The sequence below is a fragment of the Ovis canadensis genome, chromosome X, assembly GCF_042477335.2.
Source record: "Ovis canadensis isolate MfBH-ARS-UI-01 breed Bighorn chromosome X, ARS-UI_OviCan_v2, whole genome shotgun sequence".
Classification (NCBI taxonomy): domain Eukaryota; kingdom Metazoa; phylum Chordata; class Mammalia; order Artiodactyla; family Bovidae; genus Ovis; species Ovis canadensis.
Genome location: NC_091727.1, coordinates 70,715,307 through 70,732,169, shown reverse-complemented (window position 1 = coordinate 70,732,169; position 16,863 = coordinate 70,715,307). Strand labels below are relative to the sequence as shown.

Genomic DNA, 16,863 nt, shown 5'->3' with positions numbered 1-16,863 from the left:
TAAGCCAGAAAGAAAAATACCAATGCATATATATGGAATTTAGAAAGATGATAACGATAACCCTGTATGTGAGACAGCAAGAGACACAGATGTATAGAACAGTCTTTTGGACTCTGTGGGAGAGGACGAGGGTGAAATGATTTGGGAATATGGCATTGAAACATGTATAAAATCATATGAAACGAATCGCCAGTCCTGGTTCAATGCATGATACAGCATGCTCGGGGCTGGTGCACTGGGATGACCCAGAGGGATGGTATGGGGAGGGAAGTGGGAGGGGGGTTCAGGATGGGGAACACATGTCCACCTGTGGAGGATTTATGTTGGTGTATGGCAAAACCAATGCAATATTGTAAAGTAATTAGCCTCCAATTAAAATTAATAAATTTATATTTTAAAAAATAAATAAAATAAAAGGGACCAACAAAGAAGACTTAAGCAGCTTCTCCCTTGCAGGTTATGAAGAATAGTGACCATACTGCCAGAATCAGATATGTTGTCATTTGTTATAAAACAAAGAGGGTAAGGCCAAGGGGAGGGGGGAAAGACCTTTCAGCCCTAGAAAGTCCAATAAGTTTACATTGCAAAATTAGCACCTAGTTTAGAAACCACTGTCAAAGTTAAAACTGTTGTGCTACCTTTAGAGGGCCTGAAGAAACCTGTATCTTGAGCACAGCTGATACATTCAAAGAGGAATAAAGTGATAACTTTCTCTCAGATGTTCACCTAAGAGAAACTCTAGGAACATCTAGAAGTCTTAAATCAAGTTCACAAACAACTTCTGTCTGATTCCTCTTTATTGAAACTGTAAATCTCTTAACTTATTTGCTCTTTTTTTCTAAGAAGAAAAATAAAGAATACTTGGGTTTTGCTCCTTAAGTCTGGTGGGACTGCCCAGTAGGAAGAATAGTGAAGTTTAAATTGAATAACCACAGAGATGAGTATGACATGAAACGATTAGTGAAAATTATCAAGGAAAGTACAAACAAAATAATGTAGGACTTCAAACGAAAGAAATATTAAATTGGATCAGGAATGACTTTTTGTTTGAATATAAGCGAAAAAGAGGCACAGTTACTATTTTCATTTAATAGAAGATACTAGCCTGGGGACTACCTGAAGATGCTATGGATCACTAGCTCTACCTGGGCCACACTTAGAAGGCACAACAGTATATAAGTCATCCTCATTCATAGATAGTTTTTTTGCAGCAAAAATGAAGGGTATCATATATGAATTGGGACCTTATATTCTCAGGTTATCTTTGGGAACTCCTACTTACTTGTTCACTGAAGCTAGACCAGGTTACAGATCAATGGAGGTTAAGGGCTGATGCAAAGAGAGTAGATAGATGATGATGATAATGAAGATAGATAGATAGATAGATAGATAGATAGATAGATAGATAGACCAATAGATAGATAGATATACATGGACTAGACGAGCCAAATAAAAATTTGAGTACCTCCTGAAATAAATAATTGAACCCAAAAGTTACATATCCACACATTTACTTTATTGCCTCATCTTCCCTCACTCAATCACCCAGACAAGAATGGTAGAATCCAATTATGGCAGAAGCTGATGTCAGAGACAAGAGTTCTCAAGTAAACAAAAAAGAAAAGAGGGGCAAAAAGTAAGAGTATTGAATGCCTACCATATGCAAACTCAGAATTTCTAAAGGAAATTTCTAAAGGAACCATGGAAGACACTTCAAAATCCCAAACTTGGGGAAACATTACATTGTTGCCCAGGAAATGTGACTTTTACTCACTTGTGCATGTACAGAGAGAAAGCTAAATTGTAGTTGTACAGCTACCATAAATTTGGACAATTAGTGCATTAGCCTGGTAAAACTACACTTCTCATAGATGGGTCTTAGAAATTCATAAACTTTCTCTTTCCACACTGGGGATAAATATAAACTTTGTCTAAACACAAAACTGTGACAGAGCCAAAGTTAATTTTCACCTAGAGAAAATGACTGGAATCATATAATTCCTGGCTTAGAAAGGTTATTTTTATTAAATATTCAGTCAATATATCTTCATTGATTAAAGAGCCCCAGGATAAGCTAAATCCCCAAAGAAGTTTTAATGCCTGAGTAACAAGATATAAAAGCCAACTCTGTTTGAGTAATTTCCCACCTGCAATGCTTACTTCCTCCAGACTGCTAGTAGAAGCTTACTTATGTCAACTCCTTGCCTGGGGATGAATGGAAAATTCTGAGAGAGAGAGAAGAAATTGGAGAATATTTGAAAAATGATTATCTGAATATGTGGTGGACTCAAACATCAATATCATAGCTGTGGGTTCAGATTCCTACTTTTTAAGCTGTTTCATATTTTCACATTTTCTTTATTTTCATTTTTATTTTCCTTTTTTTTTTTTTTTTTTTTGGTAGAGTTCCTCTGAAAAGTTCCAACCTATTTTAAACTTGCTAAGGTCCATCTAGTCAAAGCTGTGGTTTTTCCAGTAGTCACATATGAATGTGAGAGTTGGACTATAAAGAAAGCTGAGAGCCAAAGAATTGATACTTTTGAACTGTGACTCTTAAGAGTCCTTCGGACTGTAAGGAGATCCAACCAGTAAATTCTAAAGGAAATCAGTCTTGAATATTCATTGGAAGGACTGATGCTGTAGCCACTACTTTGGCCACCTGATGCAAAGAACTGACTCACTGGAAAAGACCCTGACGCTGGGAAACATTGAGGGCGGGAGGAGAAGGAGATGACAGAGAATGAGATAGCTGGATGGCATCACCAATGTGATGGACATGAGTTTCAGTAGGCTCCAGGAGTTGGTGATGGGCAGGGAGGCCTGGCATGCTGCAGTTCATGGGGTCACAGAGAGTCGGACACGACTGAGCAACTGAACTGAACTGAAGGATAAATTGAAGAAACATGTTTATTTTGTTGACACTTAGACCACAAATAAAAGAAAAATGGCCAGCCTCTGGGGTCCTTGCATATAGGGGTGAAAGTTGCCATAGGGCAATACAAATTTAGGAAACAAGTATTCAGAGAGCTACTGTTTTAAGAAAGCCCTTCTTTGTTCATGTCTTGGAGATTTTTTATACTTTCTTAGATTTTCTGATAGTTTAGTTGAAGATACATACACTCATGAAAAGCTAACTATACAAACTATAAAACAGTTGATATCCAAAAGTATATAACATATGCCAAATTGATGATTAAGTCCATAACTATTATTATGAAATTTTAGGGAAAAGAGCCCAAAGTCTTCTAAATCATCATTCGTCCCAGGAAAACTGTCCCTAAGCCATCACAGGCAGATATACTTGATATTTTTCAAGTCCTAATTCCTCTTCCTAGCAAACTAGATCCTTGGATATGAAGTTCCAAGTTATTTCTCCTTTGAACTTTATAAAGAGCTATTTAGAAGAGAAAATAGGGAAAATATCATGGCTTCATAGAAGACAATTTTTATAATACTGTGTTCATCTCTAGATACAGAAACTATTAATAGAGCAGCAGACATGAGTAATCAGCCCTGGTCTTTATTTTAAATTTTCCCCTGAGGATGTAAAAATGAGTGGAGTGGAAACAAGGATACATGGAATCCAGTAACTAGCTCTAAATCGGTCAGGAAAGCTATGATGTCCCATCACACACCCTGGATATGTGCTTAAGGCTGCTAAGCTCCCATGACCCTCTGGATTGCTTCTAAAGTCATTAACTTCCTTTTCAATCTTATGATTTCAGCTTAGGCTTCATCTGATATTATATCGTAAGTGCTGACCACTAACCAAGAATATTCGTGACGGGTACTGCAGTGCCAGAAAGAGGTATGGCTCTATTTTCTGAATAAATCTTGTTTTTCAACTCACTAGTTATCTTAACAAAGTAACTTCCTTCATCATCTGCACTAAATATTAATTTCATTTATGTTTATTGCCTGTATATGTTTGCATACGTGCTCAGTCATGTCTGACTCTGCAACCCCATGAACTGTAGCCTACCAGGCTCCTCTGTCCATGGATTTTCCAGGCAAGAATACTAGAGTGGGTTACCATTTCCTCCTCTAGGAGATCATCCCAACCCAGGGATCAAACCTGCATCTCTGGTATTGACAGGCAGATTCTTTACCACTGAGCACTTGGGAAGTCCCTATTGTTTGTATATATGAATCAACTAATAGCCAATTCATTTTATGCTAGGATAGCTCTTACCATACTGTACTATAACTTCTTCATACTTCTGAGCTATCACTCCTCTCCCCCACCATTCTATGAGCTGTTCAAAGGCAGAGATGCGTCCTTAAGCATCTCTGTTTCCATATAGTGTGGATATCATTATTAGGAGATGACAGTAAATTCTATAAAAATGAATCAAATGCTGTTTAAGATAAGTAAAACTATCATCTGCAAAATGAGTAGCTTGAACTAAATGATCTCTAAACTTCTAGTATTCATTACTTGTTTGAAAGTTTTAAAATTTTCTTTTTTTGACCTAAAATAAGTCAATGGCTTGACTTAGTTATAAATAAGCAGTCAAATCTAAATATCAAAAGTACAAGGAAAGCTTTTTTAGTAACGACCAATAAATTTATTAATGGTACTAAAGAAACCTATTTCTTATTTAATTAATCTATCCATTTTATTTGGCATCTTTCATTCAAACACCTGAGACTTTCAAAATTATTTATAATATTTAACAGACAAGTAAAACAAACGATTAATCTCTGTCAAGACATGTGTTTTAATATTATAATTAACCTTATGATTTAGCACCTTTCTTAGTACTTTAGGAAGCAACTTAACAGATCCACTTTAGGTTCTGAGGTTAGGAAAGTTTTAAAAAATAGTGGAGTGAAAAGATAACTTTCAGTGGTTTAGAATGATAAACAATACTTTCAAATGATAAACTTGCTCTGTCGTTTGTTTACTTATTCATTCTATTAATATTTATGAGCATTTATGAGCAAAGTACATATGTGTTGGCCCTGTGTGAGCCCTTTATATATCAATCAGAAAGTCTATGAGGGAAGATAACAAACACATACACACCACTGATCTGAAAGACAGATTTAAAGTTCCCTAGAAGGGGAAAGATAGAAATTACCTTGGAAGGAGGCTAAGGGAAGACTTTGTCAAGAAAGTGTCAAGAAGAGCTGAAAGATGTGTAGCTTTTGCACACACATAGATGGAGAAAATGTCATTTCATGAAGAAGAAATACCATGACAAAAGACAGATAAGTGGGAAAACATGTAACTCATATCCCTGATATAGTAAAGTAGTTGTTTATTGAAATATAGGGTGTACAAAAAGGGAGAAGTGAGAGAGAGGTTAGGAAAGTTCAGTTGCAACCAGACTCTGTGTGTGTGTGTGTGTGTGTGTGTGTGCACTAAGTCACTTCAGTCATATCTGACTCTGCGACCCTATGGACTGTAGCCTGCCAGGCTCCTCTGTCTATCAGATTCTACAGGCAAGAATACTGGAGTGGACTGCCACGCCCTCCTCCAGGGGCTCTTTCAAGAGACTTAAATATCAGGCCAGGAAGTCTGGATTTTATTTTGAAGACACTGAAGGACCACTGAAGATTTTTAGAGAAGTACTGTGAGATAATTGGAAGCTATAATGTATACAGAATTATTTTGGAAAGAGTTTGTAGCAGAATATAGTGAGTGTTGGTGGTGGTAGAAAGGACAGATGGTAATTATTTGATACCTTTCAAATGTGGTTATTTTTTTTAAAAGGCATTTCTCCAAAGAAGACCTACAGATGGCTAACAAACACATGAAAAGATGCTCAACATCACTCATTATCAGAGAAATGCAAATCAAAACCGCAATGAGGTACCACTTCACACCAGTCAGAATGGCTGCGATCCAAAAGTCTACAAGCAATAAATGCTGAAGAGGGTGTGGAGAAAAGGGAACCCTCTTACACTGTTAGTGGGAATGCAAACTAGTATAGCCACTATGGAGAACAGTGTGGAGATTCCTTAAAAAAAACAAAATAGAACTGCCTTATGACCCAGCAATCCCAATGCTGGGCATACACACCGAGGAAACCAGAATTGAAAGAGGCACATGTACCCCAACGTTCATCGCAGCACTGTTTATAATAGCCAGGACATGGAAGCAACCTAGATGTCCATCAGCAGATGAATGGATAAGAAAGCTGTGGTACATATACACAATGGAGTATTACTCAGCCATTCAAAAGAATACATTTGAATCAGTTCTAATGAGGTGGATGAAACTGGAGCCTACTATACAGAGTGAAGTAAGCCAGAAAGAAAAACACCAATACAGTATACTAACACATATATATGGAATTTAGAAGGATGGTAATGATAACCCTCTATGCGAGACAGCAAAAGAGACACAGGTGTATAGAACAGACTTTTGGACTCTGTGGGAGAGGGCGAGGGTGGGATGATTTGGGAGAATGGCATTGAAACATGTATACTATCACGTAAGAAATGAATCGCCAGTCTATGTTCGATGCAGGATACAGGATGCTTGGGGCTGGAATGATCCAGAGAGATGATGTGGGGAGAGAGGTGGGAGGGGGTTCAGGATTGGGAACTCATGTACACCCATGGCGAATTCATGTCAATGTATGGCAAAACCAATACAGTACTGTAAAGTAAAATAAAAATAAATAAATAATGAAAAAAATAAAATTAAAATAAAATTAAATAAATAAAAAATAAAAGGCTATATCAAAAATCTCAACAGCACCACCTAGTGCCTCACAGGCTAACACTGCCTGATTTGGAGAAAACCCAATACAGGGCTAGCTAGAATAAGTTTACAGAGATTCTTTCTTCCACAATTGCACCTGAATTCAGAAAAGTGATGGTGAAAGAGGCAGGTTAAGTGGAAAGCAAACTGAGAAATAATGCAAAGGTTGAGAATAATGAACTAATTTTTCTCTGTGATCTTAGTTATATACCCTCAAAATGATTCACCTTCAAATTTTTTACTGTATATCAACATTACTTGGTGGAAAATAATGACTTTTTTTGGCCACACTGCAAAGCTTGTGGGATCTCAGTTCTCCATCCAGGGATTGGACCCAGGCCACCTCAGTGAAAGCCTGTAATACTAACCACTAGGCCACCAGGGAACTCCCAGAAATGACATTTTTAATGAAAGGAAAAAATAGATGGACAAATGAATAGATGACATACCCTCACAGCAAATATAATTGTTAGCAGTAGTAAACCTGGAAAGTTATATCCCATCTACAACCACAACCATGGCTCCCTCTATATGTATCCTTGACACAGAGACTAATTCAGTCTCTTTCATTGCCAGCAGTTCTTGCATGCTGAAGCAATCTTCCCACTTTACAAACCCTAACCCCTCTCTTACCAGGGAGAAAGAGCTGTGTAACAGGCCAACAAATCATATTTCAACCAAGGATTATCTACCATATTATAAATTGATGAGTTGTTCCCATCTCCTTAAAGAATAAAAGAGAAGAATGTGGAGGAACATAGGAGATCACTACTTCTGCACTATCTCATCCCTATATCTTTCTGATTAGAGCTTATTTATTGCCCTGATAAAGCTGGGCAGATAAAGCTGCCCTGGTAAAGATAGGCCAGACCAAGCAACAATCTCTTGCTATAAGAGACATGACCATGTGTTGTTGAACAGTAAGACTTTGAATGCGATTCTGGGAATAGAGCAAGCATGAGCAAGTACAACAATTTCCTCACCCAGAAAGGGAAAGGGAAGTCACTCAGTCGTGTCCAACTCTGCGACCCCATGGACTGTAGCCCACCAGGCTCCTCCATCCATGGGATTTTCCAGGCAAGATTACTGGAGTAGGTTGTCGTTTCCTTCTCCAGGGTATCTTCCCCACCTTGGAATCAAACCAGGGTCTCCTGCATCATAGGCAGACACTTTACCGTTGAGCCACCAAGGAAGTATATGCTGCAGTTCTCCTCAGAGCCTTAACTTAGGTGCAGATTTTGGAAATGTATTTCACCCTTTTTCCTCGTTAAAATAACTAGATAGCTTCTAAAGTTTCCCCAGCCTTGGTGTTCTGTGGTTCTAAATAGAGTCCACCATGTTCTAGATTAAGATTCTCCTCCAAGGAGTGAGTTCCACTGATAACAAATTTAATTGTTTTCCTTAGGTACAAGCATCACCCAGCAGCTGTTACCTAGGAAGACTTCTTTGTGGGGGAACTAAGCATTTTCCTCCAGATTTTATTCTCAGAAAGAATCTAGAACTCTTCTATTAGAGAAAGAGATGATAGATAGATGATAGATAGATAGATAGATAGATAGATAGATAGATAGATAGACAGATAGATAGATAGACAGATAGATAGATAGAAGCCAATACAATATTGTAATAAATAAATAAATAATAAAAATAAAGAAAAAAAGAAGATAGATACTCATGAAACTACTATCTTTAAAACTTTTCTCTAAAAAACAAACCCATTTAAAAAGAAGATTTATAGGATAGTACTGGAGTAATAAGGCCTAAAATAAGGCATATCTCTTTTAGCTAGGTCTTAAAGATTAAGAAGTCCATCAGGCAAACATGGATAGGAAATGGGGGAAAAGAGTTCTCTGGGTGCGTATAGGACCCAAACCCTTCTCCTGGGGGCAAAGTCTAGAAGACTATCTTTTTATTTACCCACCACTCTTGCTTCCTGCTGTTTTCAAAAAAATATATACATAGCAACACGATAAAATGAAATGTTAGTACGCCCTATAATTTATGGAAGAGCAAAAATTGACAAGATTTTTTATATACATTGCAGGCACCGAGAAGACTCTCCTAGAGAAACATGGATGGAGTTGGAAATCTGACAGTATCTTCCTTCAGTAGTAATGCATGCAATGACACTATTGATGATTTCCGAAATCAAGTGTATTCCACCTTGTACTCTATGATCTCCGTTGTGGGCTTCTTTGGCAATGGCTTTGTGCTCTATATCCTCATAAAAACATATCATGAGAAGTCAGCCTACCAAGTATACATGATTAATTTAGCAGTAGCTGATCTACTGTGTGTGTGCACACTACCTCTCCGTGTGGTCTATTATGTTCACAAAGGCATTTGGCACTTTGGTGACTTTTTGTGTCGCCTCAGCACCTATGCCTTGTATGTCAACCTCTATTGTAGCATCTTCTTTATGACAGCCATGAGCTTTTTCCGATGCATTGCAATTGTTTTCCCAGTCCAAAATATTAATTTGGTTACACAGAAAAAAGCCAGGTTTCTGTGTGTTGGTATTTGGATTTTTGTGATTTTGACTAGTTCTCCATTTTTAATGTCCAAATCTTACAAAGATGAGAAAAATAATACCAAGTGCTTTGAGCCTCCACAGGACAATCAAGCTAAATATTATGTCTTGGTCTTGCATTATGTGTCATTATTTTTTGGATTTATCATTCCTTTCATTATTATAATTGTATGTTACACAATGATCATTTTGACCTTACTAAAAAATTCAATGAAGAAAAATCTATCAAGTCGTAAAAAAGCTATAGGAATGATCATAGTTGTGACAGCTGCCTTTTTGATCAGCTTCATGCCGTATCATATTCAACGTACCATTCACCTTCATTTTTTACACAATGAAACAAAACCCTGTGATTCTGTCCTTAGAATGCAAAAGTCAGTGGTCATAACCTTGTCTCTGGCTGCATCAAATTGTTGCTTTGACCCTCTACTATATTTCTTTTCAGGGGGGAACTTTAGGAGAAGGCTGTCTACATTCAGAAAGCATTCTTTGTCCAGCATGACTTATGTACCCAAGAAGAAGACCTCCTTGCCAGAAAAAGGAGAAGAAATATATAATGAATAGTTTAAGCCTATTTTTGATGATTCCCAAATCACTATTTTCTCAAATCATTCACAATAAAAATAAGAACTTCCATTAATAATTTGCACTTATTTGACTTAATGTGTACCTATAAATCTATCTCATTTATGAATTCACATAATTAGAGGTCCTAAAGACATTTCTAGTGTTAAAATTCAGTTCAAGTCTATGAACTAAATTATAAATGGTTTTCTGAGCTTTCACTTAAAGATGGGCAAAATTTGTATCTTAGCACTGTAAAAAATAGGTCTGAGATTAAAGTTTTCCCTCTCAAATAAAAGCTTTACCAAGGGTAAGAACTAGCTTTTTAAGATATAAATTTAGCTAATAGTTCTCAGTGATCCTAACATATTTCTTTGCATGCATGCCAACAGATGAGAACTGGAGTGAGCCAGGAGCTACATAAAATGTACTATCACCCTCTTTCTTTGTAGCACTGATTGGCTAGGAAAGTATGACCATTTCTTTCCCTCAAGAAAATGATTATGTGTTAGAACAGCCTAGTCTTCAGCCAAATGGCCCCAAAGTCTCCATTCAATGTATAATCTGGAAACTGAGGAAGGTAAACCTAATCAAAAGCTAGTTTGTCTCCAATTTTCTTCTGCTTCTGCCTTAGGCTCCCAAAAGAGAATAGTAGGGTTTTTGTTGCTCATTGAGATTCTTTTAGGGTACTCTCTCCCTAAACAAGATGCAATCCTTCCTTAATAAAGCAGATGACTGGCACTACCATATAATAACAGAAATAATTTAAAATTTATCTAAAGAAGAGGAAAGGGAATCTACTTTTCTACACACTTATTATTGGAACCACAATGAACTGCAATGAGTCTCTGAATAAAAATTTAAATGTTGATATTGCAAATTTTAAGAAGTACTTAGCTATGCATATTGTATAAACTATATGTAAGAAATTTTGATGTATGCATTTATGAGTGTAAGTTTGTTATAAGCTTTGTTATATTTTGTGCTTTTTACTTTTATTAGCATGTTGACATGAATACCAAAGATATACTTACAGTGGTTTTTATGTTATAGTGGAAGCTTTCTTCTTAAAATAGCAACAGTTTGATTATGGCTGAAATATAATATTCATGAGCAAGTTTTTGTCAAAGTGTAGTCTGTTCCTTAATTCTATGTTTCAAAAAGTGCATTATCTCAGAAGAAATGATAATGTTGAAAAAAAGAAAAGCTAGGATACAAGTTCTATCTGAATCTGCCACATGCATGTAGTTTCTATTTCACTTCTAATGTTGCAATCCCTTCGAAAACGTGAAAGATTTATGCATGCATAACTCTCTTCAGTCATGTCCAACTCTTTACAACCCTACGGACTATATCTGTCCATGGAGTTCTCCAGGCAAGAATACTGGAGTGGATTGCAATGCCCCCCTCCAGGGGATCTTCCAGACCCATGAATCGAACCTGCATCTCATATGTCTCCTGCATTGGCAGGCAAGCTCTTTACCACTAGCACCATGTGGGAAGCCCATAGGATCTCAAAGATATAGTAATAACTGATGCCCATTTATTTTTAACACACCTGAGGTTTGTACAAGTAAAAGTACCTGCACTTTTACCCTAAATTTTTTTCTTGCTTGACAAAGATCAAATGTAATATGTGTCATAAAATCAGTCCTTATTTCTCATTTACTAAGCATTTTGTTATTCAATGAGTATATTGTAGTAGAACAACACTACACTGAAAGCCAGAAGACCTGGATGCTAATCCGATCTCTATCACTTACTAGCAGTGAAATTTGAAGCAAGTAACATAAACTCTGATCCTCAGCTTCCTCACTTGAAAAGTTGGAATAATAATACTTGTCCTGCCTTTCTTACAAGGCACATTTGAAACTCAAATGTAATCATAGTATACAAACATATTTTGACACACATATGTTAAAATTTTACCTTAAAACATACAGTGTGGTACAATTTATCACACTAAATATAAGGTATTTAGAAATGATTTTGTTACTTAAGCATACCGAATCATATTTACTATTGGGTTAGCCAAAAAGTTCATTTAGGTTTCCTGCAACCACATATGCGAAATCCAAATGAACTTTTTGGCCAACCCAATACAGAGATTCTCAATTCTGAAAGAATTAGAACAAAATATGGCCATGGTTAAAATGTATTACACATAAAATAATCTTGTTTATTTTTTCATACCTCCACGTTTTTGCTTGTGTTCTCATTTCCAACCACAGTGCAACTTCCTCCCACTCAGAAACATACCATACTTCAATCACCAACAAACTCACCATGGATTTATTCTTCTCTAATGCTGTACATATTATAACCTGCACCACACTGTTTTGCACTCAATTTTTTTGCTAGTTTTTCCAAATATATTAGTATTTTCTCCCAAAGTGAAATAATTGCTTTGTGTGATTATCAGTTACTTGAAAATTATGCCTTTAAATCATGGTGCCTAATATTTAATGAGCATTTGCTCTGTTTTAATTACTTTATCTGTATCAGTTCATTTAATGTTTACAACTGCCCTGTGAGGTGGATACCATTATTATCCTTTTTTTTACTGATTTAAAAACAGAGGCACAAAGAGGTTAAGTAATTTATCTAATGTCAGATAGCTGGTAAGTATCAGAATCAGAGTTCAAATCTAGCCTGGTGCCCTGTGATGACCTAGAGGGGTGCCCCTAGACCTAGTGGGATGGGAGGATGGGAGGAAGGCTCAAGAGGGAAGGTATGTATATATATGGTTGATTCCTATTTCTGTATAGCAGAAACCAACACAATATTGTAAAGCAATTATTCTCCAATTTAAAAAATTAATTCCTGTCTCACAAAATAATTAAATAAACAAATAAAGGCCTTCTGAGGTAATTAAATATATTTCTCAATATTTACCTCCTATTAACACTTTAGTGATTCCAACCACTCAGAAGCTTGAAAGTTGAGATTAGATCTCAGAGCAATGTAAATTCGTAGACCCTTTCCAGTAGCAACATTACATTGGAGGTGGAAAAAAAACTCACTTTTTCTATTCTACTTTATGTGCACAAGCTAGGTTAGATTGTATTTCCTTAACTCTAAAATAGCACAATATTTCTGAGAGGCCAAATCCAGAACATTTTCTTTGACTCATCCTAGATCTCTGTTATCCTAGATAAAACATAAGACAAATTCTAACTCCTCATTCATTTGTTCATTGCTTCATTTTTCTTTGAACTGTATAGAATCCCTTTATATAATTCCCTCTGTAATAATTCTACAAAAATCACAAGAATATATTTCTATTCTAAATTACAAAAACATAGCTTAAATTATATCAAACAGTTTTTTATAGAACATCTGCTCAATTGACATTTAAATTTGTATCCTCAAGCACCTGAGCTTTACAGTTTCTCTTGATAGCTAGTCATTTGATTTAAGAAACCTTTCCTATGTCTCAAGAACTCTTACCTGGTGGCTCAGAGGTTAAAGCATCTGCCTGGAATGCAGGAGACCTGGGTTCTATCCCTGGGTCGGGAAGATCCCCTGGAGAAGGAAATGGCAACCCACTCCAGTACTCTCGCCTGGAAAATCCCATGGAGGGAGGAGCCTGGTAGGCTGCCGTCCATGGGGTCACAAAGAGTCAGACACGACTGAGCGACTTCACTTCAAATAAACCTAATAGGAAATGACCTTTTTGGCAAAGAAAGTTATATTATTCAAAGGGAAAAATAAAAGTTTCTATGACCAAAAATAAAAGTTTTTACTGGAGTCTAAGTAGACAAAAATGACCATTTTCGTTCTCCCTAAGCACTCATAACTACTTTATTTTGGTGTGGTGGTTTTCTATGACCTTGCTAACTTAAAAGATTAATGGTCACTTGAAGACACAGAGACACATGAAAATTAAAATTTTAAAAATAATGTCTACCTGCTTATAAAAGTCAGGTTCTTCTTTCCATACCTTTAGCAAAGAGTAATTCAAATTACTACCTTTTATTAGTCACCTTTAAAAAAAATAATCAAAAAACTGACAAAAAAAAAAGAAAGAAAGTTTATTCCTTTTCACTCTTCCACGTGGTTTTCATTTTTACTAGATAATGAATACCATAAGATTTGGTTCTTTTATCCATCCATAAGAAAAAATTAATTGCTTAAAATAATACCATAACAACTTTTCGTGTATACCATTTTTATTTCAGTTCAGTTCAGTGGCTCAGTCGTGTCCGATTCTTTGAGACCCCATGAATCGCAGCATGCCAGGCCTCCCTGTCCATCACCAACTCCCAGAGTTCACTCAGACTCACATCCATCGAGTCAGTGATGCCATCCAGCCATCTCATCCTCTGTCGTCCCCGACTCCTCCTGCCCCCAATCCCTCCCAGCATCAGAGACTTTTCCAATGAGTCAAGTCTTTGCATCAGGTAGCCAAAGTACTGGAATTTCAGCTTTAGCATCATTCCTTCCAAAGAAATCCCAGGAAAGCATAATTAGTAAATATAATATATTTAAATATAATTATAAGAGCATTCCAAAGCAGATCCCATAGCTCTGTGGGACTTAATTTCTGTCTCTATTCCCACTATGCCACAATAAGTACTCACATAACTAAGATCTTGACAATCTAAGCTTTCTTCCTCTGGCTTAGAAGGATCCTATCAACAATATATATTCAAATTTTGTCAGAATATTGGAAGAAGCCTGAAACTCTTTGATTCAACAAAATTAGAAACTAGCTTATCAACAGAAAAAAATGGGCTTTCCTCAGGGGTGAAATAATTCGGGACATCTAAAGTGGGTATTCATATCATTAGAAAACCTCAAGAAGCAACTTGGAATGCTTGAGAAAAGCACCTGGAGGTGATACTGGGACAGCATGTACCCAGGAACACTAAAGGGAGGCTTCAGATGTATGACAGGAGATTCTGGATAGCTTGTGCAGTCTCCTACTTAGTCAGCTGTATTCTTCATCAATCCATCTTAAGGTATCCATATGTTTCCTGGCTTACTCGTCAAATAAAAAGGTATTGACTGGCCAATAAGAATATCCATCTGTTTGCCTATTCTAATTACACTGTAAAGTATTCAATTGAGTTTCTAGCAAAAATTCTTTTCTGGTGAGTTTTGGCAATATGAGCCAGCTTTCCTGGGGTCTTATCTCCATACCCTCTCCTCTCAACCCTACCTCAGCTTTGAACAAAATAAGTTGAACAATGATGGATGTTTCTAGATCTAAAATTTTGGAAGTACCAACTCTGGAAAAGGGAAAAACTATAACCACAAAGTCTTGCTTATCAAGCTATTCCTCAATGCTACAAGTGGCACTTTGGAAGCAGAAACCTATTATAATCACCTTGACTGTGTCTACAAATAAATTTTTCAATATTTGAACTTACAGCCTTAAAATCTGTGATTCTCTGTATTCACTTGTCTCTCAAATTTTGGGCATAGCAGCTTGCCCTGTGACCTCTATTCTCTGAGGGATCTAAGAAGCATTGTTGATTTTTAGTTTGTTCAGTTTTTTTTCTTTTCAATTGTGGTGATTGTCAACTTTCAAGTTTTTTACACGAGAAAAGCAAACTCTCGGAGTCAGTGAAGTACGGGGAAGCCTGGCATGCTGCAGTAGCAGCTGAGCAACAAGAAACTTCAGGGACAATGTCAAATGCAGCAACATCCTAGGGGTCTGAGAAGGAGAAGAGAGAGAGAAATTACCTGAGAAAATGTTGGAATAGATAATTAGATGAAGACTTCCTTAACATGGGAAAGTAGACAGTCACCCAAGTCCAGAAAGTGCAGAGAGTCCCAGGCAGGATAAACCCAAGGAGGAACATGCCAAGACACATAGTAATCAAAATGACACAAGCTAAAGACAAAGAAACAGTATATGTAACAGCAAAGGAAAAGAGACAAAAAACAAACAAAAGCCCATAAGTTTATCAGATCTCTCAGCAGAAACTCTGCAGGTCAGAGGAGAGTGGCATGACATATTTAGAGCAATGAAAGAGAAGAACCTAAAACCAAGAATATTCTACCCAGCAAGACTCTCTTTCAGATTCACTGGAGAAATCAAAAGTTTTACAGAAAAAAAAAAAAAAAGAGCTGAAAGAATTACCACCAATAGACTAGCTTTGCAACAAATGCTAAAGGAACTTTTCTAGACAGGAAAGAAAAGACCAAAACTAGAAACAAGAAAATTTCTATTGGAAAAGCTCATCAGTAAAGACAAACACACAGTAAAGGTAGAAAATCACATGTGCACATTTATAATATCAAAAACAGCAATTATGAGGAGAGTACAAACGCAGGATATTGGAAATGCATTTAAAATGAAAAACCAGCAACTTGAGATAATCTTGTTTATGTATAAACTGTTATATTAAATCTTCATGGTAACTGCAATCCAAAAATCTACAATAGATACAGACACAAAAAGGGAAACCAAACACAACACTAAAGTTAGTAATCAAATCACAAGAGAAAAGAACAAAAGAGACCCAGAAAACAAATTCAACACAAGTTTTAAAAATGACAATAAGAACATACATATCAATAATTACCTTAAATGTAAATGGATTAAATGTTCAAACCAAAAGACAGACTGGCTGAATAGATTATTAAAAACTCCAGATCTGTGGACACATGCAAACTGAAAGTGAGGGGGATGAAAAAAGGTAATCTATGCAAATAGATCAATATTCAAGAAATCTGGAAAACATAGCAGTGGCCACAGGACTGGAAAAGGTCAGTTTTTATTTCAATCCTAAAGAAGGACAATGTAGAGAATATTCAAACTACCACACAATTGCACTCGTTTCACATGCTAGCAAGGTAATTCTCAAAATCCTTCAAGCTAAGCTTCAATAGTACATGAAACTTGAACTTCCAGATGTACAGGCTGGATTTAGAAAAAGCAGAGGAAACAGAGATCAAATTGCCAATATCTGCTGGATCATAGAAAAAGCAAGAGAATTCCAGAAAAACATTTGCTTCTGCTTCATTTACTATGCTAAATTCTTTGATTGTGTGAATTATAACAAACTATGGAAAATTCTTAAACAGATGAAAATACCAGACC

General features: G+C 36.4%; 1 protein-coding gene across 6 annotated transcripts in view; it reads left to right on the top strand.

Moving 5' to 3' along the window:
• CYSLTR1 (cysteinyl leukotriene receptor 1) overlaps positions 1–9,888 on the top strand; it is a 74,101-nt gene extending 64,213 nt beyond the window's left edge. For 2 of the 6 annotated variants that reach the window (XM_070291877.1, XM_070291879.1), the window contains 3 exons: positions 3,726–3,808; positions 5,720–6,251; positions 8,760–9,888. In XM_070291877.1, the coding sequence (XP_070147978.1) occupies positions 8,787–9,809 (1,023 nt within the window). In that variant the 5' untranslated portion in view covers positions 3,726–3,808; positions 5,720–6,251; positions 8,760–8,786 and the 3' untranslated portion in view covers positions 9,810–9,888. The remainder of the gene's footprint in view (positions 1–3,725; positions 3,809–5,719; positions 6,252–8,759) is intronic. The other 4 variants (XM_070291880.1, XM_070291878.1, XM_070291875.1 and 1 more) reach the window with 2 other exon arrangements.
• Positions 9,889–16,863: the final 6,975 nt, after the last annotated feature.